The sequence below is a fragment of the Stenella coeruleoalba genome (assembly GCF_951394435.1).
Source record: "Stenella coeruleoalba genome assembly, chromosome: 19".
Lineage (NCBI taxonomy): Eukaryota > Metazoa > Chordata > Mammalia > Artiodactyla > Delphinidae > Stenella > Stenella coeruleoalba.
In genome coordinates, this window is record NC_137165.1 from 3,372,072 (window position 1) to 3,394,648 (window position 22,577).

At 48.5% G+C, this 22,577-nt stretch overlaps 2 protein-coding genes across 5 annotated transcripts in view; both read left to right on the plus strand.

Moving 5' to 3' along the window:
* TRIM16 (tripartite motif containing 16) overlaps window positions 1-4,869 on the plus strand; it is a 44,759-nt gene extending 39,890 nt beyond the window's left edge. For both annotated transcript variants that reach the window (XM_079903869.1, XM_079903868.1), the window contains one exon: window positions 1,671-4,869. In XM_079903869.1, the coding sequence (XP_079759995.1) occupies window positions 1,671-2,254 (584 nt within the window). In that variant the 3' untranslated portion in view covers window positions 2,255-4,869. The remainder of the gene's footprint in view (window positions 1-1,670) is intronic.
* Window positions 4,870-9,130: 4,261 nt separating this feature from the next.
* Window positions 9,131-22,577, plus strand: part of FBXW10B (F-box and WD repeat domain containing 10B) — a 35,865-nt gene continuing 22,418 nt past the window's right edge. The window contains exons 1-7 of one of the 3 annotated variants that reach the window (XM_079903859.1): window positions 9,131-10,081; window positions 11,990-12,166; window positions 13,200-13,403; window positions 13,507-13,634; window positions 14,327-14,449; window positions 17,682-17,791; window positions 19,415-19,615. In XM_079903859.1, coding sequence (XP_079759985.1) covers window positions 9,577-10,081; window positions 11,990-12,166; window positions 13,200-13,403; window positions 13,507-13,634; window positions 14,327-14,449; window positions 17,682-17,791; window positions 19,415-19,615 — 1,448 coding nt within the window. In that variant the 5' untranslated portion in view covers window positions 9,131-9,576. Of the gene's footprint in view, window positions 10,082-11,989; window positions 12,167-12,881; window positions 13,098-13,199; window positions 13,404-13,506; window positions 13,635-13,840; window positions 14,154-14,326; window positions 14,450-17,681; window positions 17,792-19,414; window positions 19,616-22,577 lie in introns of those variants that run through there. The other 2 variants (XM_079903857.1, XM_079903858.1) reach the window with 2 other exon arrangements.

A 22,577-nucleotide genomic window follows, 5' to 3' on the forward strand; every position in this document is an offset into this window, starting at 1 on the left:
GGCAGGCAAGCGCCAGTCTCGCAGGGCCGGGAGGCCAGGGAGGCAGGTCACCGCTTTTTCCTAAGGGCAGGGGCGCCATCAGAGGCTGTAAGCCGGGGCGACGTGATTCAGCTCGGCTGGCTCCCTGAAGCGAGCTCCTGTCGGGGAGAAGGTCTGGGTGGGGGAGGCGGGAGAGAGCACCCCGACCAGCGTGGGGCTACTGCACGCTCTGGGGGAGATTTGGGGGTGGCTTAGATGGGGGTGAAGCAGGGCACTGAGAGGACTCAGGGCTGCCTGTGTGTGTGTGGTGGGACAAGACGTGGGAGGATGAGGGAAAAGAAATGGAGTGTGACTTGGGCACCTGGGTGTGTGGAGGTGTTGTTCTCTGGGACCAGGAAGAGAATGTGTGGGGCAGGGGACTGCTTGAGGGTTCCCCTGCTGAATACTGGCCAGATATTTTAACAAATGAGTGAATCAAATGTGGGTGTATGAGTGCCTGTCTGCCCCAAACCCTTGCCAACGCTGGGTAGAAAAGTGCCTGGATTTCAGGACGTATTTGTCGAATGAATGAAAGCATGAGCCCATCCGTAGGTTTTATTTCTTGATTCAGTTCAGCAAATAATACAGCAAATTCCAAGCAATTTGAGCTTCAGGAAGGAAGGAGGTGGATTGACTTGTCAAAAGGGGTCTGGGACCACTTACGACCTGCGTGGGCGAGGTGTCCCCCGCAAGCAGTTCTCCGTGACACTGGCCTGGCGTCCCACAGTTTAACTCGGTTCTGGCACTGCCTGGAGATGGCGTCAGTTCCCACAGGATGGCTCCCACTTCAGATGCCAGTCGCCAAGTATTGGGTCTCCAGGTGACGGACAACTTCTGTCCGACTTGGCTACAAATCAGAGGTTCCCAGGACCACCCCCCCCCACCCCTTGGACTTGAGCATTTGCTAGAACAGCTCACAGAAGTCAGGGAGACACTTATGTTCACCAGTTTATTAAAGGATGTGGTAAAGGACACAGATGAGCAGCCAGATGGAGAGAGAGAGGCACGGGGCAAGGCCGGGGAGGGTCCCGATTTCAGGAGCTTCTGCCCCCATGGAGATGGGGTGCATCGCCTTCTGGTGTGGATGTTTGCCAACCTGGAAGCACTCAGAACCCTGCACTATTGAGATTTCATGGAGGCTTCATCTCATAGGCATGATGGCCCACTAACTCCATTTCCAGCCCCTCTCACTTCTCATGAGAATAGGAGTCAGGGCTGCAAGTTCCAAGCTTCTAGGCATGACTTGGTCTTTCTGGTGACCAGCCAGCCCCCTCCAGGAGCCCACCCAGAGTTGCCTCGTCAGAACAGAAGATACATGTATAACCTGGGAAATTACAAGGGTTTCTGGAGCTCTGTGTCGGGAACAGGGGCCAAAGACCAAATATTAGAACAACAGATGGTCCTAGTGCTCTTATCACTCAGGAGATCACAGGGAGCTTTGTGCCGGCAAACGGGAACCAGAGACCAAATATATATTTATTATAAATCACAATATCACACTTGCGTTCTATTTTCTGGTTTTCACCCACCTCTTTTCTGGGAAGGAACAGGGGTCTGGGAGACGGATGTCTTTTCGTCCTTTGGAGGCTCGCTAGGTTTGAAGTGTTGGGTCTGAATCAGCTGTCGGTCCCTGACTTTCTGTGTCCCCTCAGATGCCTGTGACATTGCCTTCGACCCCGACACGGCACACAGGTACCTCCGGCTGCAGGAGGACAACCGCAAGGTCACCAACACCACGCCCTGGGCGCACCCGTACCCGGGCCTCCCCAGCAGGTTCACACACTGGCGGCAGGTGCTGGCCCAGCAGAGCCTCTACCTGCACAGGTACTACTTCGAGGTGGAGCTCTCCGGGGCGGGCATCTACGTGGGCCTGACGTGCCAGGGCATCGACCGCAAGGGCGAGGAACGCAATGGTTGCATTTCCGGAAACGACTTCTCCTGGAGCCTCCAGTGGGATGGCAAGGGGTTCAGGGCCTGGCACAGTGACACGGAGACCCCACTCAGGGCCCGCCCTTGTCAGAGGCTGGGGGTCTATGTGGACTTCCCCGGAGGCGTCCTCTCCTTCTACGGCATTGAGCCGGAGGCCATGACGCTGGTGCACCGTTTCGACTGTAAGTTTTCGGAGCCCGTCTACCCAGCCTTCTGGCTTTCCAAGAAGGACAACGCCATCCGGATTGCGGATCTGGGAGAGGAACCCGAGAAGCCGGCACCGACCCCAGTGGAGCCTGCACCCTAGATGCCGGGGTCCAGAGCCCAGACCTGTGCTAACACACAGACGGGGCGGCAGCTTGCGTTTTAAGGCTGACTGGGGGGCAGAATCCCTGCCAGCAGTTGCTGGCTTTAGAAATTACATGGGTCAGAGGATGAGGAGAAGGGTCTCTGGCTGCCGCCTTGGGCTCCGTGCAGCGCTGTTCCCCACGTTTGCAATAATCCTCAGGCCCTAAGTCCCCCTCGCCATCTTCTCGTGATGTCCTGTCTGCGCGGGTGAACGGTGCACTGTGCCCAAAGGTGGTCACCAGGAATCCTCAGAACCATCAGAAAGACTGCAGAGGAATCAGAATAAATCGCTAACTTTATCTCGCTTCCCCCGCGTCCCCGGCACTGTCCTGAGCTCCTCCCGTGCGTCAGCCCTCGTGGCTCTCATGGCAGCCCCGTGGGGTAGCTGCTCACACCGTCCCCATTTTGCAGGTGGGGAAGCTGTGGTCCGGTGGGGGTCAGTGAACTTGCTCGGGGTCACCGTGGTCACGTGGTGAGTGAGTGGCCGAGCCAGGATTCAGACCTGGGAGGGCTGACGTTGAACTTCTAACCCCGACCCCACGCTGCCTTGCTCCTTAGACGGTGGGTGTTGTGTGCACGGGAATAAACCACATCATGAACTGCGTTCATAGGAGTAGAGCGTCTTACGGCCTCTGTCGCTTTGCACCCGCACGTCTGACCGGGCCTTGCAGCTGTGCCATGATGGAGAGCTCACTACCTCACCTGGAAGCTCACCTGGTTTGGGGACAGTGAGGATTGCAGGAATGTCTTAGTGGGGTCCGAGTCCTATAGTCCCTGTGACCTCAGGCGACGGGGCTCCTTCCTCGCTCCTGGAGCCACCCGGACGGTGTGGACGTGTCTGATTCCTCATTCAAGGGCAGTTCTCCACGTGTTTGGGGGCAGCTCTCACACCGTCCCCCCTGGGAATTATTCTTGGCTTCTCACTCTATCTCCCACTTTCCTTTGTGGTTTCCGGACCTTCTACTCCTCTGATCACATCCCCCTCCTTTCTTCAGACGCGCTCCCTAAGATTAATGATATACATTCATCAGACCTTTAGGCAAATGACAAACCGTATTTAAATGGGTTTCTGAGGACATAACCTGAGGCCCCTTTCGGGATTCCCTGGAAATACAACTTCTGGGTCTTTTCCGTGACCTGTGTCAAGTCAAATCCCTTCCTCTTTGGCCAGTCTGACGGTCCTGTGTCAAGAGTACTTCACTTCAGCGTCACTCGACTCGTTTCCAGAGACCCTGCCCTACATTTGAATTCTAGGATTTGTATAGTATAGGATTTGACTTTTTTAATTGAATTTAAAAGCTTTGAATTTTATTGACCTTGAAAATATTAAAAAATTTTTTTATTGGTGTATAGTTGATTTACAATGTTGTATTAGTTTCTGCTGTACGGCAAAGTGAATCAGTTATACATACACATATATCCACTCTTTTTTAGATTCTTTTCCCATATGGGCCATTACAGAGTATTGAATAGAGTTCCCTGGGCTATACTGTGCGTCCTTAGAAATTTTTAAATTTGCATTTTCAATTTCATCACATGATTGCTGCTTGCGGAGATAGTTTTATTCATGACTCTGTGCCCAGTGTAATAGCTCTCCTTCCTAGCCTGGTGTCACCTACAGAATTGGTAACCTTTTCTTCTTAAATCTTACTCTTGTTGATATACATATTGATTAGGTTGATACCTATATTGATTGGACTCTTGCAGTCCTCAGCCAATATCTTTTGGGTTTAGCTATTCAGTAAGTTATGCATCAGTAGAATTGTTTGCTAATGTAGCCCACCTTATGGCCCTTTATCCACTGCACACCATGAAGGGCTTTTCAGTGGCAGAGATCAGGATATACTATGTCAGCGTTTCCTCTCTAATGATGCCCTCTAGGGGGAAAGTGAGATCAGTGTGGCTGGGTTGTTGCTTGCTCCCTACTTTCTTCCCCAAATGCTCACATAATATTTGACAAACCATTTTGGAATTCTGGTGTAAGTTCACACATCATCTGTGGTTCCAGAATCTACCTTTTTTTTCTTTTAAAAAATCAAGACAACGTTGCCTGTCTTCGTCCTCCACCATTCTCCCTAATTTCTCAAAATTTACTGCCTGGATTTCAGTCACGTTGGTAAACTGTGTCAGTGTCGTGAGATGTAATTTGTTTAGGCCACACTCAGATTCATAAAAGGAACCCTTTGGGTGTCTCCTTACCTGTTTTGAACTTCAGTTCCTCTTTTTGTCCACTCATTTTTGGTTTTAAGACCTTTCTTCTCGAGATAGAAGATCAAAGCAAAATTGAGCATTAGCATTGCCTTAAGCGATGGGCATACCTTTCTTCTTCCCCTGGGTCCAAAAACTGAAAATCGCCTAAAATAAACAAAATTAAAAAAGATAACAAAGGCCAATTTTACGCCCTCTGTCATTTTCCCCAAGCTGTGTCAGTGTGTGCCACTCTTCTGGATGTCCCACAGAAGCCTCCACGGTCTTTGGCAACTCCCTAAGCATAGACAGGAACATATAATAGCAGATGCAGCTGATCCGACATTCCAGAGGTTCTGGGTCCTCTTTCCTCTTCACACCCACCGCTGGCTGCCGCGTTCCTTCACTGAAGTTTTGCTGAGGCCCTCGGGTTTCCTCTAAAAAGCTTAGGTTTGGGGACTTCCCTGGCGGTCCAGTGGTTCAGACTCCACGCTTCCACTGCAGGGTCGGGGGGCTCTGGTTTGATCCCTGGTCAGGGAGCTAGGATCTTGCCTGCCTTGCGACGCCGGCAAAAAATAAAAATTAAAAAAAATTTTAAAGCTTAGATTTTTAAAGTTAATGATGAGTAGGGAGGGCTTTGGCATTTTGAGGACCGTTCCCCATTTCTTACCTCATTTAATCTTTGCAGCCCTGTGAGATAGGGAGTATTTTTCCTGTTCTATGGAATGAAAATGAAAAGGTTGGTGGCTCAGAGAGTCAAAACTTGGTCAAGGACGCTCAGTAGGACGTCTTGAAAAAAACGTTTGTGTTTATTTCTAAAATGAGGTTACGTTCACAGGTTCTGAGACATGAACATCAGTGGTTCTCAGAGTGTGGCTTCCTGACCAGCAGCATCGGCACCACCTGGGAACCTATTAGAAAAGCACAGTCTCGGGCGTCAGCCAGACCCACTGAATCAGAAGCTCTGGGGCAGTGTTTTAACAAGGCCTCTGGGGGTTCTGATGCAGACTTGGGTTTGAGAACCTCTGTCTGCCCCATCTACTCTCTTGAGTCTGTTCCACCCTTCATACCAATGGCAAGTGGCCGTGAGTTTCCGAACAAGCAGGAAGTCACCCGACCTCCTTGAGGACCTGGCCGTGTCAGCCAGGTCAGAACTTTTCTGTGCTCTCGTGTTTCTCCCCCTCCCGGAGAGGGAGACATTTCTAGCCAATGCCCTCGTTCCCCACCTGCTTCTCTTTTTTTTTTTTTTTGGCGGTACGCGGGCCTCTCACTGTTGCGGCCTCTCCCGTTGCGGAGCACAGGCTCCGGACGCGCAGGCTCAGCGGCCATGGCTCACGGGCCCAGCCGCTCCGCGGCATGTGGGATCTTCCCAGACCGGGACTCGAACCCGTGTCCCCTGCATCGGCAGATGGACTCTCAACCACTGCGCCACCAGGGAAGCCCCCCACCTGCTTCTCTTTAAACCAAAGGGCAAATGGCAACTGGAAACTCCACGATTTCTCAGGAACGAAGACTTGTCTCAGTTAACTTTGCCAACAAGTGTGACGCCACCTGATGGGCAGGCGGTGGCTCAAACACGATGGTTTTCCCACCTTTCCTCTTGAGAACGAGCCTAGTACAGCTTTTCCCATGTGATCAAGTGCCTTTGCAAAGACATCACCCGCCTGTGAGCGAGGTGGACTCACGATCTCCATCTACAGAGGCGGGCAGCCGAGGGCGGCAAGGGAGTCGCGGGGTGGAGGTATGTTTGCTGCTCCGTAGCCGAGACCCTCCTGCTCTGCAGCCTGAGCCCTTCCCTGATTTCCCGCCATCTGACCCAGGTCAGGTGCACGTCGTTGGGCAGGACAGCGGAGCCGATGGGGGTACAGCAGCCATGCCCTCTGGGGCTCGCTACGCCATGCAGGGGGCGGGCAGAGGAGGTGAAGGCTTGGGGCGGTGTAGGCTTTAATCAGTCATGAACAAAACAGAATGCAAAGGGCAGAAGGCAGCTCGGGGACTGCGTGGAGCCTGCAGGCTGCTGGTAGCCTGGATATTTGAGAAATCTCCAGATGTACGTCTCAGCCCCAAAGCTTTCCTCTGAGAAGTGTTTTCCCCTCCTGGGTCTTACTCCAGCGAGACCTGTTTGCCCGCCTACCTCTCTGGGTACCACCGGCGCCACTTCCCCACCACTGGCTTACCCATCAGGCCGTCGCATCCCGCCATCCTCCAGGGTCACATTCTAAACTCTAACACCCGATCTCAAATGGCTCCAGCGTCCCTGCCTGAGCCGGCTGACATGCCGTGTGTGCACGTGTGTGCGTGCTCACACCTGTGTATGTGGGATGCGGCGGCAGCAGAAGTAACCACCAGGCTTAGTTACACTAACGAATGTAAGCCTCACCCTACGACACCCTGCAGGGCACTGGTGATCACACATCTTCTACAGAGGAGGAGAGATGGGGGCCCAGAGGGGCCGAGGGGCTTGCCCAAGGCCACAGCCCTAGTGAGAAAGCAGCAGGATTCCAGCCAATCTCTGACTCCAAGGCTGAGTTGGATTGTAAAACTGCTCCCTTGAAGTATGTCAGCTTCACAGATGAAAATCCTCATTTATTTGGACCTTTAGGAACAAGCTATTGTATTTTCAGTTTGTAGCATTTCTGGGGCTAATGTGGGGCTTATATACTCAGGTGCTTTGGGCCTCCCTCCTCTGTCTGGCCTTCCTGGTGGGTGAGATGCTAATCCACTCTGGCCTTTTCTCCAGGCATCTGTCAGTTAGAGGAGCTCGAGCTGTTAGCACTGACCTCCTTCCCGGCCCGGTTCCTGTCCCCACCCCCACTCTTTACAAGACCTTCACAGCCAACCAACCCAGCGATGACTCACGCTGCCTTTCTCTATCGGTGCCCGGTCGCCAGACGCGGGCGCTAGACATGCTCACGGTATTGCCAACCTTTTGGTTTAATGCGGGGTAGTAATAACAACACCAAGAGCAGAGGCAACTGGCCTCACACATTTGATCTGATGGTAGAAGGTAGCGTAATTTCCATCATCTGCCTTCATCTCCTTCCTCATCATCAGTAAGATGGAGAAACTGAGGCTCAGAGAAGCCAGGCAGGGAGCTCATGATCATCCAGCTCCGTGGTACCAGAATCAGTGTGTGAACCTGGTCCCACCTGAAGTAGCATTGTCTCAGTGTCTCCTCAAAACTCTTTTCTGGGTTGTCCTACGTTTGCAAGGGCATTTTGGCTGCGGTGGTGAGCTGAGGGGCTATGGTTACGTAGTAGTCTTTCACAGTCATTTTTCCTAATTTAGCAGTATAGCTTTATTAGTTATTTTGAAAAATTTCAGACCTGTGAAAAGCTGAAAGAATAGAATGATGAACACTCATATGTTCTTCACCCACTTCACCAGTTATTAGCAGTTTGTTGCATTTGTGCTCTCTTTCTGTGTATGCAGATATACACACTGAATATGCGTGTAGTGTGTGTGTGTGCGTGTGTGCGTATTTTTCTCAGACCTTTTGAAAATTATTTGGAGACACTTCATTCTGAGTACGTCAGCATTTAGGAGTGATTTTCAAGCTGTTTTCTGTGGACTCTCTGGGTTCTCTGGAGCTGCTGCTAATTTAAATTTTGTGGAGTCTGAAGCTGGTGTAAGACAATGTCTGTCATCTTTGGCCTCAGGTGTAGAGGTTTTGTCTTCAGAATAGCCCCGTGGCTCTCAACAACTGCCCTGCTAACAAGTCAACTTTTGAACTTCTAAATTTGTACTAATAGACTATCACTATCTCTATGTTGCATGTTGGGTTTTTTACAGAAGATGTAATTTGCAAACAGGCTTTTGTTACTAAAAAGTTTTGGAAATCTCAGTGAGCCCCTGGTCTCCTTCTGGGTTATCACTGACCATCTTTCGGGGGCCCCGAGGGCCGTGTGTGCTCGCGTGTTTGGCTGTAATGGCCCAAGTCACCACTTCTGAGTGGATCCCAAGCCAGTGCTAAATGGTAATGATCTCATGAAACAGGTAAGTCACTGTCATGTCATTTTTCTTTTCAAAGCTCCACACATACTGTTTCTTCCCATGCATCTCAATGTCTGTACATATGCATGTATAAACATCATAGTGGACATTGATTATGTGGCTGCCCAGAAGAATGATCGCAGTGACAATAATACTGATGACAGTAGGACGATAGTTAGCATTTATTGGGGGCTGAATATGTACCAGGCAGTCTTCTAAGTGCTTTGCATATAATACCCCATTTCATCCTCACGCTGCCTCTGAAGTAGGAACTACTGTTGTTTCCATTTTACAGACGAGGAGACTGAAGCATAAAGGGTTAAGTAATGTGCCCGTGTTCACAGAGCTAGTGAGCAGCTGGGCTGGGGTCCAAACCCAGGAGTCTGACCCCAGACCCCACACTCCGCTCAGCTGTGCTTCCTCCCAGATACCTGGGTTGGTGTGTGATTGAGGCTGGAAGTCCCCCAATATATTCTCAGGCCCACGGACATTTTTTTCCACTAGGGAGTTTTCCCTGCAGAGGTTTCTGGTTAACCTTCTGAAGCAGTTAAGTAACAAATATATATTAAACATTTGTGTTTTCACTTTGATGATGAGTTAAGAAGATGACCATAAACATATTCAAGATCATTCTAACCAAACAGCCATACACAGACGTTTCCATCTAATTTCATATTCACAAATATTTAAAAGTCACTCACAAACAGCAACAATGGAAGCTCAACACCAGGCTCCACGATGTTTTTTTTTTTCCCGCTTTGAAAGGGGTCCATACATTATTTAAATTTGACTACCTCTCTTCCTGTTGTTCTACAAACGACATGACCGGCTCTTTCAGAATATACAGCAACTGCCTCCTCCTGAGCAGCGCCAGGCTTAGGAGATTTACGGTAAAGGCATGTTTCCTAGGAGGTCGGTACGGAAAGCCAGACTCAACGGCAGTTTCTGGGGAGAGCAGCCTTCTGCCCATTGCAGCAGTTTCCTTTTTCTTTGGGAGGAAGAAAAGGCTCAATTGGGATATTTATCAGCCTCTCCTGTTCCTCTGGGGTTTGGTGCAGTTGACAACCGGCAAGGATCAAATGAGCTGGTCGTCTCGGGACCATGGAAAACATGGCATCGAGGCTCAAGAATGCCCCTTATTTTCTATGTGAGAAGGGGAACAATTCTGTCCCCGTGTGCCAGAAGTGTGAGACGTGTGTCCTGGCCTGGAAGATCTTCTCCACCAAAGAGTGGTTCCGAAGGGTGGGCAAGATGTCCCAGAGGAGGTTTCTGGTCAGCATCCTGCAGCAGCTGGATAGCTTGCATTTGTTACACTATTTTCAAAATATCCTTCAGACCACGCAGGGGAAGGATTTTGTCTACCACAGGTCCCGGCTCAACCTCAGCAAGAAGGAGGGGAAAATCATCAAGTCCTCCTTGAACCAAATGCTGGACAAGATGGTGCAACAGAAGATGAGGGAGATTTTGTACTGGTTTGGGAACAGCAGCTACCGGACGAAGACGAATTACACACTCTTGCTGCTGCAGATGTGCGACCCCGAGTTACTGCTCACTGCTGTTGATGTCATCAGAGTCCTGTTTCTGAGAGGGCGGAACGATGCCTCAGGTGAGCGAGTCCACAGGTAGAGACCTAAGGGTCCCCAGAGACCAGGAGGCCAGACTTCAGGAGCCCGTCAAGGAACGGGAGGTGTGGACAAGCTTAGGTAGATGGGGATCTTCCAGATTGCAGAACAGAGCGCTTTGTCCTGACACCTGATCCTGTTGACCGAAGGAGAAGCTGTTGAATGTGACTTCCTTCTAGAAAATTCTAAAAGGACAAATGCAGAAGGAACTTTCAACTGTCAGGCTTTTCAAAGGGATTTCTGCCTCCCTTAGGCCCAGAAGTGGCGGGTCTGCGCCTCTGTTGCTTAATGCTGGGGCGGTTCCTGCTTTAGCGGGTTAGGGGTTGAAGCGGGTTTGAGAAGGTGGTAAGGGGGGTGCTACTGAGTTGTCTTGCCCTTCGGTTTGCACTGCACGGAAACTAGGCCAAGAGGTCATTCATCCCACCGTATTCCTTGCTTGCACATAAAGTCCAACCTCGACTTGGAGTTTATCCAAGGCTGGAGGTAGTGGAGGGGCCACATCAGGCTGGGGTAGGCGTTCTCAATCGTCGCTTGTATCAGAATCACTGGGAGGGCTTATTAAAACCCAGGTGGCCGGGGTCCTCCCCGAAAGGTCCTGAACCAGCAGGTGCGATGTGGGCCACGAGTCTGCGTTTCTAAAAAGTTCCCAGCGGATGCTGCTGCTGGTCTGGTGACCTCACTTGGAGAGCCGGTGGTCTGGGGTGTCGGTGACAAGGTCTTGGACATGTTTGGCCAGCTGGACTGGGGCAGCAAAAGCAACCAGAAAGGAGGCAAGGGACTGGGGGTTGCAGGGGGTCCAGTACGAGAAGCAGAGGATTAGCAGACTGGGACAAGGCTGGGAGAGGGCGTCAGATGGAGGGATTCAGAGGTTGAGCTCTTGAGGGCGGGGAATTCCTGCTGTCCACGAGACCTGGTTTGTGGTCCTGTTTGCAGACTCATAGAATCCCGGGAAAGTTTAAAGCTACGTGACCTTGGGGGCAGTTAGATCCCGTTATATGCCCTTGATTTCTTTGGTGTGTCCAGGAAGTAAAAGAATAATCATCTGGAATGAAGAAGTGGTGGAGAAAATCAGAGGATCCCATAAGTTAGATTAGAGATTGATCAGTCCAGCTCCTTCATTGTATAGGTAAGGAAGTCGAAGTTCAGGGAACCTGAGTGATTTGGCCGTGGTCACCCAGTCGGCCCCCCATCCTGATCATCTCCCATGGGCAATGCTGGCCCCCGGACAGGGGCGGCAGGCTTGAGTAGCCTCATCTGTACACACAGGTCCTCACCCACCACAGGAATCAGCTCCTTGTATTAAAAGTTGTGTAAGTCCAGTTATGGGTTGTGGCAACCTTCCCCTTTTCCTAGGGGAGCTTCTCTCTTAAAAATTAAATTTTCTAGGACTTCCCTGGTCGTCCAGTGGTTAAGACTCTGTGCTTCTCCTGCAGGGGGCATGGGTTCGATCCCTGCTGGGGGAAGTTCTGCATGCTGCGTGGTGCGGCCAAAAAGAAAGAAAAAAAATTAAATTTTCTAATTTGATTCAAGGGCATTTATTCATATCATTGAAGAACATGACGCAAAAGCTTCAGAAAAGCAGTCCCTCTTCCAGCTCCTCGCTCTCTCTCTTCCTCTTTCCCTCCCTCTCTCCCTCTCATTCTCTCTCTGTCCTCCTGTATATAGAGCTCTGATGAAGTTTGCAGTGCAGGTGGGCTGGCAAAGGCTAACAGAGGCTCTCTGTGATTTTTATGTAGAAACTCAGAGGCCCCAAATAAAAACAGACATAACTGGCCTGGTCCGTTTTGTGTCGATGAAAAAGAAGGCAGTAGAAATAACACCATCTCTCTCTACCGCTTCCTTTCCACACACCTGTACGGAAGAGCCACTCATCTTGGCCTTTTGTTTTTCAGGGAACGACCCAGACTCCAAGGATGTGCTTTTCGTCCCTGAGAAAGGCCACACGCCCCCGTGCGAGACCTCACAAGTCTGCTGGGCAGCCAGACCCGGGCACACATCCTTCCCGTTCTCCAAAACTACAGGAAAAGCAAGCTTGCACGAAAATGTGTCGTGGGGACCAGCCACTACTGGTAAGTCTGCTGGTAGGAGGAAAGCCGATGGGGAGGGAGTCCCGTGGAGACGGAGGGGCTGGTAGGGCAGCCGTATCTGGGGAGGACAGAGGTGGGCAACTAACATTCCCTTGTCACCTACGAAGTGGGTTGGGCTCTGTGATAGTTATTCCCTCATTTAATCCCACATCTGGTAAAGAGAGAAACAAGGATTAAAATCAGTCAGTGTGGGACTTCCCTGGCAGTCCAGCGGTTAAGACTCTGCGCTTCCCCTGCAGGGGGTGCGGGTTCCATCCCTGGTCGGGAGCTAAGATCCCACATGCTGTGGGGCGTGGCCAAAAGATAAAATAAAATCAGTCAGTGTGAGCTTAAGTCCCCTTTTGCCCCAGGCCGGAATCTCTCGGTCTAGCCCCTGACCTCTGGTGTGGGGGGATAGGGGGAGGGGCACCTCCAGAATCCAACCCACCAGGAGCTATTTTTGCAGCATTGGATTCAGTCTTGAGGTGGAAACAAAAGTAGTGGGGAATTGGGCCCTGACCTCAGGGCCGTCCGCACTTGGGTTTTGAAGCAAGACATATACACGGAAAAATTACGGGAAACACAAAACGTAGATTCAGAAACGCTTTGTATACAGAAATTTTCAAGTTTCAAAAGTAGGTAGAACAGTGTAATCATTACCCACATAACCGTCATCCAGCCTCAACAATTCTCACCGCCTTACCAATCTTATTTCCTCCAACCCCCTCTTTTGAAATTGCGACTTTTTCTTGTTGGGCTCATTTAGAGGAAACTCCAGACACCATGCCATCTCACCAGCAGGGCAGTTTGGATGCCACAGACATCGACTTGAGCTGGGAACGTTGAAAACTGCTGGTGCGTTTGGTTGGGGAAGCTCTGTTTTCATTTTGGCGGAAGAAATGACCAAACCCCGGTGGCCTCAGGGTAGACCCTGGTGAGCTCTGTTTTGGGGAAAGCTTTTGGCAAGGACTTGCTCTCGGCCCGGAGTCACCCCAAAGACGCCCCAACCGTGCCCCCTTCTCCGGCTTTCCTCTAGAAGGACAGTGGAAGAGTTCACTCCAGTATATTTCCGAGATGAATAGGCTGTCTTCTGAAAAAGCAAGCGTGTTCAAAGCAGGCTCGGCCCCCGCCGCCGATGTGCTGGTGGATCTGGAGGCCGTCAGAGAGCTGTCTTCTGGGGTCAGCACATACCGCGACTTCATCCGTCACCTGCCGGTCCATCTCTCCAAGTATATCCTCGGTACACGGGGCCTGTTGGGGGATTTCTCAAGACTCGCCCCCTCACCCCCCGCCACCATCGCAGCGCAGTTGGGAGGTCCCCAGGTCCACCTCTTGTTTTCCAGGTATGCTGGATAAGAACAGCCTGAACAGGTGTGTGTTCGTGAGCCAGCACTGGGCAGTGCTGGCACAGCAGGTCAGGACCGACCTGTCCATGCAGTCTTTCATCCAGCACCAGATCACCGTACTGCAGGTACTTTCTTTGGGAGGGGACAGCTGTAGACCAGCCTCATGTCTGCACCAGCCTTTCCATCTGCGGTAGACCCTGAGCTGGCCTCCTGCTGCTTCCTCAACTGCCTTTTTGTCCGGACTCCCGATATCCCCATTTACTCTCCCCTTGTTGGTGCATCTAGCAGGGATGACGTGTATAGAAACCTCTTGGCAAGACAGAGGCAGAGCCTTTCCGGCGCCTCACAGAGCGGGGAACTTTCCCCAGGCAGCCATACTGCAGCTTGTGCCATGTAAGAAAGCCTCGTGTACACAGATGTTTACAGAGCCACAGAGTATTTTTTAGGTTAAAATGCAGTTTTCCCTGGATAGTAACCATCTCTGGTATTCATACTTCTGTTTCTTGCCAGAAGCCTGACCCTAAATCATGGGTTCCTGGTAGCTTGGATTTTTCCCAGCAGAGGGAGAGGAGGCCTTGAGCCAGGGGACATGCTGGAAGCTGGGAACTGCCCACCATCCTCGCTGGTCCCTCTCCGGATGTTTGGTGGGTGTTACCCTCCTTCAGCCAGTCTACACACACCACTGGCCTAGCTGGCCAGGCCCAGGCCTTCCTTGCCCAGAACTAACCCATCTTTCAGATCTTGCCAAACACTAGTTTTTCCCCTCCTCTTGGAGTGTAAGAACTAAGAGTAGCCATTTTCGGTTCTTTTCCCCCAGGGGTCCTACACCAGGGGAATAGACCCTACTTACGCCAACAAGGTTACTATCCCAGTTCCTAAGATGGCGGATGACGGGAAGCACCTATGCGTGAAAAATCCGAAACGGAAACTGAGAACGAAGGTGGGTTCCAATGGCACCTGGGGCAAGCGACTGTGGGCGTCGTTTCCTACTGGCCATTGAAGGCTGAAGTCCAGACTCGGCCCTCACATACGGATGTCGGATATGGGAGGATGTAGGGTGGGGCATATGACTGTAGGATATGGGAGGCTGTAGGTTAGAGCATATGGATATAAGGTATGGGAGGGTGTAGCACAGAGCATACAGATGTAGGATATGGGAGACCCTACATTCCCTAACATTCCCTAAGGGAGACCACAGTTGGGTGCTGTGTGTCCTTAAGGGGGCGACTTTCTCTCCTTAAGCCTTAACTACCTCTTCTGTTAAATGAGGGCGCTGATATGGTTGTCTTCTCAGGGTTCTTCCTGACTGCAGCTCCCACGTCAGGTCCTGTGTCCATGGCATCTGTCGTCTAGCGGGGAGCTCAGAGTCAGGAGCAATGTCAGGATCGCTGGGGTTTTCCTCACCACCTCTGTCCCTGCATTGAGAGGCTGCAGGGGGGTCTGTCGCTCGGGATTGAGGACATGAGGGCAGGGCTAGGGCCGTCCCCAAACGTCCAGGGTCCAGAATGAATTAAGCTTTCCGACCTTTCACTTCCAGGTTCATTCTGGTTCTAGGACGGAAGGAGAGCGTTACTTAGCCTCAGACCTCTCTACAAAACCTTGGGTAGTAACAAAAAAAGTGCCGTGTTTCAGATGGGAGACTCTGAGCTCTGGGTTCTGCCCATTCAGCCGTGGTGGTCGTTCTCCAGACCATTGGACTCCTGTCACCTCCTCTCTGCTCAAGGGCCTTCTATTTTGAAATCTATTCATAGGAAGACTGTGCAGTTTCAATTAGAAGTTGAGAAAGAGAAGGGTCCAGTTCTTATGTCTGTAGAGGCCGTTCTGGTGACACAAAGGAGGGAGGGGGGCGGGGAGGGCAGCAGGATGATGGGACCGTGGTGACTCTGGGGGGTCCAGTCAATACTCAGGTCCAGCTGAGCATTGCCACGGGAGACTGTGCACCCCGGCTTCCCAGGCTGCCTGAGCTTTCAAGGGAAGTGAGAAATCTGAATTATCACGGGACAACTCTTGCTTTTCTTTAATGCAGGCAACCAATTAAAAGCATTAAAAAAAACCCCAAAACTACATGGGCCAAAGAAAGCACATTTGTGGGCCTGCAATTTTTGAAATCTTTGAGTTGGCCCCTCCACTCATTTTATAGAAGAAGAAACAGAGTGTCAGGCCTCCACTGGAGGGAAAGAGACATAAGTTCAAGGCTGACCCGCTCTTTCCAAGCCCGTCGTTCTGTTAAGTGTAACACAGCCAGCACCCTTCTTCCTTAGGTGATGTAGCTAGTAATTGCCAGACAAACAAGGACTACCCGGACAGTGTTTGCTGCTTAGAAATGTATAATTAATTTAAGAAAAGAAAGAGAAACAGGTAAAGATATGGAGACCGGTAGGGAGGCAGTGGGACTCAGCAGAGAGCGGGCTGCTGGGAAGAGGCCGAGGCGAGTGGCGAGTGCTTCCGGGGGTGGTGGCTACAGCGGGTACTGCCTGTGCTTGATTTCCGTGATCTCCTTGATCTACTTGGTCCTCACAACGGGTCGGGTGGACAGCGTTGCTCCCAGTGTGTGGGTGTGGAAATGAGGCTGTGCTGTTAGAATACTTGCCCAAGGTCTCCTGGCTGGTCATGGCAGAGCTGGGATTCGAACCCAGATCTTTTTCACCCCATCGACTCCACCGAGTAGCCTCCAGGCTCTCAAAGCTCAGTGGGTAGGCGAGAGCCAAGGAATTCCAACCTGGACTGTGAGAAGCCAGGGAAGCCTCGTTTAATTCACGGCAGGATATCAGAGCTGCCTGAACACGCGAGGGGGAGCAGGCTGATGGATTCTTCTGGGGAGAGACTTCTATGTGGACGTCGGGACCTAGTGAAAGATCGAGAAGGAGGATGGGCTGAGGAAGAGTGGACAGGCATGGAAGAGAAGGCTGAGGTTGGGAAGGAAGACAGGTCCCCAGACACAGACGTCGTGCTGTGGTCCTCTTTGCTTTCATCATAAACTCACCTTGTCTTATCGGTTTCCTGTTAGTGTGATTGCTATTTCCTGCTTTTTGAGGTTGAAGAAAATGAGGCTGGGAAAAAGACTGGAACTGGAATTCCAGTTGAGTCATCTATACCAGAGTTTAGCATCCCTGGAGGGCCATAGCTACTCAGAAAGTGTGTGATGAAGGGAGGGAGTGGGGAGGGAGGAAGGAAGGAAGGAAGGAGGGAAGAAGGAAGGAGGGAAGGAAGGAGGGAAGGGAAGGGAGGGAAGGAGGGAGGAAGGAAGGCGGGAAGGGAAGGAGGGAGAGAGGAGGGAGGGAGGATGGAAGGAGGGAAGGGAGGAAGGAAGGAGGGAAGGAAGGAAGGAGGAAGGAAGGAAGGAGGGAAGGAAGGAAGGAAGGAGGGAAGGAAGGAAGGAGGAAGGAAGGAAGGAGGGAAGGAAGGAAGGAGGGAAGGAAGGAAGGAGGAAGGAAGGAAGGAGGGAAGGAGGAAGGAAGGAGGGAAGGAAGTGAGGGAAGGAAGGAAGGGAAGGAGGGAGGAAGGAAGGAGGGAAGGAAGGAAGGGAAGGAGGAAGGAAGGAAGGAAGGAAGGAGGGAAGGAAGGAGGAAGGAATGTTGGAAAGGGACGGGGAACACCCCTGTTGAGACCTGATAAAATTGATTTCCCCTCTCTGAGGCTCAGATGCATCATCTGTAAAATGGTGGGAATACTTTGTGGGGCAAGTGATGTACTTTGTGAGGCAGCTGTAAGGAGAAATGAAGGTTGCAGATGAATGAAAACTTTGACACACAAGTGCTTAGAGCGTGCAACAGGAATTTCACATGTGACTTGAGTTCCCACGAGTACGCTCTGTACTGTCTCGTGCACACACAACAGGAACTCGAAACCCCGGCTTCTGTGAAGTGGGCACCGGTGACTTTATTTTGTGTGCATCCTGGTCGTGAGCTCATTTTTGGAAAAGTTGTGCTATCAGCAGCATCGGAAGTTCACAGAATCAGAGGTAGAAGAAGGGTCAGGACCTTCAACTCAGTATTTTCTCACCCAAGGGTTCCTTTTGCTCACGGGTCCCTCCCCATCACCACATAGCAGTGGCCACAGCCTGAAGAGAAGGAGCTCTTGGGCCCCTGTACCCTCGCCATGGGAGAGTCATAGGGATGTGTGTCTGGGGTCAGGTTGCTGCCGTCCTTTGACTGTAAGTGTTCCCTTGTTAGAATGACTACAACCTGTGGACCGCATACCAGAACCAGGAAACTCAGCAGGTGCAGATGGAGGAGAGGAATGTCTTCTGTGGCACTTATAACGTCCGCATTCTCTCTGACGTGTAGGTACTGTGGTCAGAGCCCAGGTCTCCAGGGACCCCTGAACTACCCACACGGGCATCTGAGGACTCCCATGACCTTTGCTCACTTGGAAAGGCAGTCCTTCCTCACCTCAAGCCCCAGCCTCACACCCACATGAGATCCCATTTGGAGAATAGGTGCTTGATGTTTGCACCATTCTTGGCATTGGGTGGAGGTCGCTCTCCCCTTATAAATTTTCTGTACACTGACCAGCAAGCTTTTGCACAATTCACAGGCATGAAATCTTTTTAAAAAACATCTTTATTGTTTAATTCTTATTTTAGAAGTAATATATCCTTACTGGAAAAAAAATCCAAAAAATGCCAGGAAGTGTATAGAGGAAAGGAAAGCTCTCCTACAATCTTGTCACATAGAGATGACTACCATTCATATCGATGTCTACCCTAGAACTTTTTCTTTGCCTCTATAAATACGTATTTTAAGTAGAAAGGGGGCTATGCTATACATAGTTCTGTAACTCACTCTGGCAAGGTACTGTGAATGTCTTTCCATGTTAAACATGAAAATGGTATTTATGATAACTACCTAGTGTGGCATCGTTTGAATATGCCGTAAGAAGACCCTTTAATAGGCAACTTTCTTCCATACTTTAGACCTAGGACTTCACTCTTTACTCATAAAGTTCTGTGAAGACCATCATTGTTCTATTTTTGTCTGTGAACCTTACTAACATTGCTTCTTGACCAGCCAGTAGGGGGAAGACAGAGCAGATGGGAAAAGGCAGAGCTGAGATTTTATAGATAGTATGGTGATACGTGCTCTTTAGAAGAGAAGGTGACTGGTTGAACTCTAGATAGGACAAATGGAATGAGGACAAAAACGTCAGGAATTGCTTCTCATATTTAGAGTGACTTTATATCCCTGTTTACTGAAACAATTCGATTTTACTCTGTGGTCCTCAAATAATTAACAATAGTGTCCCCTTTCACAATAAAAAAACTCAGTTTGGACAATAAATTATTTGGTCATCCTGCTCATATTTTACCTATTTGCTAATAATCTTATGATTGGAAAATTAATTCAACTCACCCTGTTTTGTTAGACTGTAAGCTCATTGAGGGCAAGGTCCATTCATATCTTATTCATCTATCTTTGTATTTCCCATTAGCACCTATTATCCCAGGACTTTGCCCCTAATATATGCTCACTGGATATTGGTTAAGGGAAAAAAGGAAAACAGCAAAAAACCAACAATGGGACATGCAGTGGGTACAGGGCTTCCCAAGTGTGTTCCTCTGAGGTTTTCCATGAAAAAAGGTTTCCGTGGTCAAATAAGGTGGGAAATTCTGCATGCTCTGTTCTGTGTCTTGATGATTTATCATACATTAGCAGAAATTATTAAAATAGTTTTGCCTTTTGTGTTTAGGTTTTAAATCTGTTTGAAATGGATTTTTGTTATGGTGTGAGGTGGGGATCCATCAGGAACCATTAACATTAGGCCTTGCCTTCTGCTATATCCCTTGTTGGAAGGCCCTGTATTTTCCATTATAGTATTGCTGCAGGTGAAAGGCACTGTGCTAAGTGAGTTCTAGGAAGGACACTAACTCTTCTTTCCACGGATCATCCTTTTTCTGGCAACTCAGGTGGGACCGAAACAGAGTCGTCCACTATTCTGGGGGACATTTGTTAGCTGTGTCATCCAATCGGAAGATCCAGCTTCTGGACATCGTACAGATAAAACAGATACCTGTCAAGTTCCGAGGCCACACTGGGAGTGTCCGTACCCTCTTCTTGTGTGAGGAGGAAAACTTTCTCCTGAGCGGGAGTTACGACCTGAGTATCAGGTAAGTGGTCCAAGAAAGCTGTGGTCCCCAGCCTGCTGAGGCCTAAATGCAGTTTGTGGAAAGAGCATGCATGCTTTTACCTTTTTGTATTTATGCAAAAGTTATCCTAAATTACACTGACTTTTAGAATAACCCACTTTTTTTTTTGGCAAGATAAAAACCAAAAATTTGTATATTGTTTAAACTTTGGGTGAGATAGATGTATAGCAATTATCAGATCTATTTTCTAGCTGAAGGCTGTGACTCAAAAAGTATTTTCTTTAGCATTATTAGGTGAAGGCATAATTTATATATATTTTTATAGATTTCTTCAGGGGAAAGTAGTTTTTTGTGGGTATGGAAACCAAATAGTGTTAAATATATATATATATATATATATATATGTATATTTTTAAACAATATAATGAACACCCATGTGCTCATTACTCAGGCCAGGAAATAGGGTGTTACCATTCCCTAAATCCCCTATGTGCCTTTCTCTTATTCCTTCTTTCTTCCTCCCAACCAGAGGTAATGTTATCCTGAATTTTATACTAATTATTCCCTTGTATTTCTTTATAGTTTTGCTACTTATTTATATATACGCCGATATATTAGTTACTTTTGTCCATTCTTGAACTTAACATAAATGGAATTGTATCTTAAAAGTTCATCTGTACTTGATTCTTGCACTGAACTGTGATTTTGAGGTTCATTTGTAGGATGTAGGTAGCAGTAATTAATTTATTTTCACTGAGATACAGTATTTTATTAGATGAATACATCATAGCTCGTTTATGTACTCTTCTGTTGGTGGATATTTGCATTGTTTATAGTTCTTTATTCTTTCAAAGAGAACTGCCACAGACATTCCTGGATGTGTCTCCTGGTACCCATGTGCATGAGTTTTTAAATTTTTTATTGAGGTATAATTGACATAAAGTGTTAGTTTTAGGTGTACGGTATAATGATTTGATATATGCATGTATTGCAAAATGATTACCACAGTGAATTTAGTTATATCCATCACTACACATAGTGACAGTTTTTTTTCTTGTGATGAGAACTTTCAAGATCTACTCTCTCAGCAACTTTCAAACGTACAATACAGTATTGTTGGCTTGTTTTTCTGTTCTTGCATCAAAACCGCCTTTTTAAAAAAGATAGTTTTTATAGAGCAGTTTTAGAGTCACAGCAAAATTGAGAGGAAGGTGCAAAGGTTTCCCATATACCCTTTGCCCCATTCTCAAGATACCCCATCAGAGCAGTACATTTGTTACATTTGATGAACCTTCACTGACACATCATAATCACCTAAAGTCCATAATATACCTTAGGGTTCATGGCTGGTGGTGTACATTCTGTGAATTTGGACAAATATATAGTGACGTGTATTCATCATTATAGTATCATACAGAGTATTTTCATTGCCCTAAAAATCCTCTATGCTCTGCCTATTCATGCTTCCCCCTAACCCCTGACAACCATAGATCTTTTTACTGGCTCCATAATTTTCCCTTTTCCAAAATGTCATATAGTTGGAATTATACAATACGTAGCTTTTTCAGATTGGCTTCTTTCACTTAGTCATATGCATTTAAGGCTCCTCTGGGTCCTTTCATAGCTTGATAGCTCATTTCTTCCTTAGGCTGAATAATATTCCACTTTCCGGATGGACCACAGTTTATTTATTCATTCATCTACTGAAGGACATCTTGGTTGCTTCTAAGTTTTGGCTGTTATGAGTAAAGGTGCTATAAATATCCATTTACAAGTTTTTTGTGTGGACATAAGTTTTCAGATTCTTAGGGTAAATATCAAGGAGAACAATTGCTGGATCACACGGTAAAGTATGTTTAATTTTGTAAGAAACCTCCAACTGTCTTCCAACGTGGCCGCATCATTTTGCATTTCCACCAACAATCAATGAGAGTTCCTGTTCCTTCACATCCTCACCAGCATTTGGTGTTGTCAGTGTGCTGGATTTTGGCTATTCAGATAGGTGTGTAGTGGTGTGTTGTTATTTTTTTTGCATTTCCCTGATGACCTGAGATGTGGAGTATCTTTTTGGGATGTCTTCTTTGGTGAGATGTCTGTTAAGATCTTTGGCCCATTAAAAAAAATTGACGTATATTTGATTTACAATATTGTGTTAGTTTCAGGTGTACGGTAAGCTGAAATACATACATATATATATATTTCAGATTATTTTCCATTATAGGTTATTACAAGATATTGAATATAGTTCCCTGTGCTATATGGTAAATCCTTGTTGTATATGTATTTTATGTATAGTACTTTGAATCTGTTAGCCCCATCCTCCTAAATTATCCCTCCTACCCTCCCTTTTCCCTTTGGTAACCATAAGTTTGTTTTCTATGTCTGTGTGTCTGTTTCTGTTTTGTATATAGATTCATTTTTATTATTTTTTAGAGTCCACATGTAAGTGATATAATATTTGTCTTTCTCCATCTGACTTACTTCACTAAGTACATTCTCTAGGTCCATCCATGTTGCTGCAAATGGCAATATTTTGTTCTTTCTCATGGCTGAGTAATAGTCCATTGTATATATATATATACCACATCATCTTAAGCCAGTTGTCTGTTGATGGGCACTTAGGTTGTTTCCATGACTTGGCAATTGTGAATAGTGTTGCTATGAACATTGGGGTGCATGTATCTTTTCGAATTAGAGTTTTCATTTTTTCCAGATATATGCCCAGGAGCGGGATTGTTGGATTCTATGGTAGCTCTATTTTTAGGTTTTGTTTTGTTTTGTTTTGTTTTTTTGCGGTACGCGGGCCTCTCACTGTTGTGGCCTCTCCCGTTGCGGAGCACAGGCTCCGGACGCGCAGGCTCAGCAGCCACGGCTCACGGGCCCAGCCGCTCCGCGGCACGTGGGATCTTCCCGGACCAGGGCACGAACCCATGTCCCCTGCATTGGCAGGCGGACTCTCAACCACTGTGCCACCAGGGAAGCC